Source organism: Arachis hypogaea, chromosome 19, assembly GCF_003086295.3.
Source record: "Arachis hypogaea cultivar Tifrunner chromosome 19, arahy.Tifrunner.gnm2.J5K5, whole genome shotgun sequence".
NCBI classification, from domain to species: domain Eukaryota; kingdom Viridiplantae; phylum Streptophyta; class Magnoliopsida; order Fabales; family Fabaceae; genus Arachis; species Arachis hypogaea.
Window position 1 is genome coordinate 122869585 of NC_092054.1, and position 2985 is coordinate 122872569.

Below are 2985 nucleotides of genomic sequence, written 5' to 3' on the forward strand. Positions count from 1 at the left end.
TCTTCCATAGAAGTCAGAAGTGGGTGCAGTGAAGTCACCTAGGACCTTCCTTGCGTCTCTTCCACCATTAGGGTTGGCTGCCATGTCTGTATTTTCAGCTTCTTATTCGAAAAGCTCTGTAAGGTTTCCTCCAGAGTGTTTCGCTTTTACTTGTTGTAAACGCCTCCTTAGAGTCCTCTCAGATTCAGGGTCAGGATCAAAGAGAGGTTCTTTATCTCTGTTCCTGCTCATAAACAAGAAGAAAGAATGCAAGAAAAAAAAAAGGATTCTCTATATCAGAGTACAGAGGTCCTTTGAGAGAGTTAGAAGAGAAGAGAAGAAAAGAAAGATATCTTTTAAGTTAAAAGAGTTTTCGAATAAATAGAAAAAGAAAAAGAAGATTTTTTTGAAAATAGAAGAGAGAGAAGTAGGTAAGAATTTTGGAAAAAGAAGAAAGAGAAGGTAGTTAGGAAGTTTTGAAAAAGAAGAAAGAGAAAGGAAATAGAAAGAGAATAAGGTAAAACAAGTAACTAACTAATAAACAAGAATTGAAAATAAAAAATTTGATTTTGAATTTTAATTTTAAAAGAAAGTAAATATTTGAAATTTAAAAGTTTTAAATTTAAAAAGAAGATAAGATAGGAAGGATTTAAAATAAGAAGATATGATAAAGATTTGTAAAGATAAGATTTGAAATTTGATTTTTGAAAAAGATTTGATTTTGAAATTTGAAATTAAAGTAAGATAAGATAGGATTTTTGAAATTTAAAGAAAGATAAAAAGATAAGATAAAGATTTGAAAAAGATATGAAAAGATAAGATTTGAAATTCAAAAATTTAAACTTTACTAACAAGAAAACACTAAATTTAAAATTTTAAAATAAAAAAGGGAAAGTTAGTCAAGATTTTCGAAAAATTAAAGAAAGATAAAAGAAAAATTTTTTTTTCAAAATTTAAGGAAAAAGAAAAACAACTAAGAGACACCAAACTTAAAAATTTAAGATCCAAGGACACCAATTTTTGAAAATTAAAGGAAAAACAACTAAGAGACACTAAACATAAAATTTTTAAGATCAAATAAGAAAAATTACCAAGAACAATTCGAATACTAAGATGAACACTCAAGAACAAATTCAAAAATTTTAAAGAAAAGATGAATTATATCTTGTATATGCAGTAATACATTAATTAGCAGTAGACCCTTAAATAGAACTCAAATTCACAACACATAGACAAAAAGAAAACTATTTAACGTTTTGACTTCAATTTAAGTTTTTTTTAACTTTAGGCGTTGTTATACTTATTAGCTTCAATTTTTTATTTTACTTTAATGATATTCCATCATTCGCCGTATTTTGTCCACATCTTCCCGAATAAATTGAATTGATCTCTATTATTGACTATTCTAATTTCATAAATTTCACATCAATTATCTAAACATGTAAACTGCCACAACGAACCATGAATTCTTGAAAAAAAAAAAAAACCCTATATGTAATCCACTACAAGTTAAAGGGAATTTTGCTAAAAACAATTGCATAATCCGCTACAAATTAAAGCATATTAGTGATTTTGTCGTAACGATTTTCACTTTGTTATATATGTAAAATACTAAAACACTACAACTCGTAGCAGGTTTTTATAGAAAATAAATTGTACTCACATGTAAAAAAATCTCAATTCCAGTACATATGGAAAAGGCAAGTTTTTATTTTGGCAAGAATCTTAGAGATGAGACCCTAAATGTTACTGTCCCGAATTTGGTGGAGAGTGATTTGCATGCTGTTCATGTAGACCATGCACAACATGAGGATTTGGAAGGTTGGACTCAAGTGATTAGGAAAGAAAAGTATAAAATAGGTCAAAAGCCTTCTCCTAGCACCCATCAGGTCCAACTAAAAGCAAAGAAGACTCCTAACAAGGCTACCAATACTTGGACAAGGCCTAATCACCAACGTACAACACATGCTACTGGATCCAAAGTAAAATTAAGCAGGGGCATCAATATTGAAAAACCGGTTAGTGTGGCTTCTTCGGGGACCCGGCACAATGTTCATCATCAGCAGCAAGGTGAGACAACAAATGGCACTGTGCGAAAGCGTCCTCGCCCAAACTCTTTGCAGAATTCACCAGTAGATAAGGATGGAGCATCGACGGCGGGTATGGTGCAAGTTTCGACGGAGAAAATTGGGCTGCAACTTGAGAGTCTATTAAAGGCAGGATCGTCGAAGACAGGGATATCATGTTGAGTCTCGGGTTTGTTATTGGAGCTCCTTTTTTGCTGTTTTTATGGATAGTTTCAATATCATAGCCTGGAATGTGAGGGGTGCGTCTAACAAGATGGCCCGTGTGCATTGCAAAAATTTGGTGAGAATATATAAACCATCTTTCTTCTTTCTCTTTGAGACTCATACCATGTTTAATAATTTGAAGAATTTTTGGGATAAGTTGAGTTTTCATTGTGTTGGTATTGAGGAAGCAGTAGGACACAGGGGTGGCATTTGGTTTCTATCTTCTATTGCTAATGCTTCTTGTGTGGTTATTGATCAAATTGACCAATGTATCACAGTGAAAGTGAGTGTGGGTAACTTAGTTTGGCTTTGTAGTGCAGTATATGGGAGTCCGCAATTCGAAAAAAGATTTATGCTTTGGGATCATTTGCGTTCTATTAATTCAGGCCATAATAGACCGTGGATGGCAGTTGGTGATTTTAATGAGATTGTGGCACCAGATGAGAGTACAGGTGCTTATTTTTCTTCTCACAGAGCTAGTCTATTAGCTACTACTCTAGATGACTGTGAGCTCTTTGATCTTAAAGTGACTGGTAGGAGATATACTTGGTATAGAGCAGTTCAGGCTGGCAGGGACTTGGCTAAAAGGTTGGATAGAACTCTAGTTAATGAGGCGTGGATGACAATGTTTCTTGAGGGTTATTCTGAAATTCTTAGCAGGCTTCATTCTGATCATTCTCCTATTTTAGTTCGTTGTCATGGTAGCCCAGAGTGA

The 2985-nt window shown here is 33.2% G+C and overlaps 1 protein-coding gene across 1 annotated transcript; it reads left to right on the forward strand.

Annotated features, from left to right (window-relative positions):
* The first annotated feature begins 2319 nt into the window (after positions 1 to 2319).
* LOC140182331 (uncharacterized) lies at positions 2320 to 2985 on the forward strand. Its single transcript, XM_072228495.1, has 2 exons — positions 2320 to 2563; positions 2657 to 2985. The coding sequence occupies exons 1-2, from the start codon at positions 2320 to 2322 to the stop codon at positions 2983 to 2985; spliced, it is 573 nt and encodes a 190-aa protein (XP_072084596.1).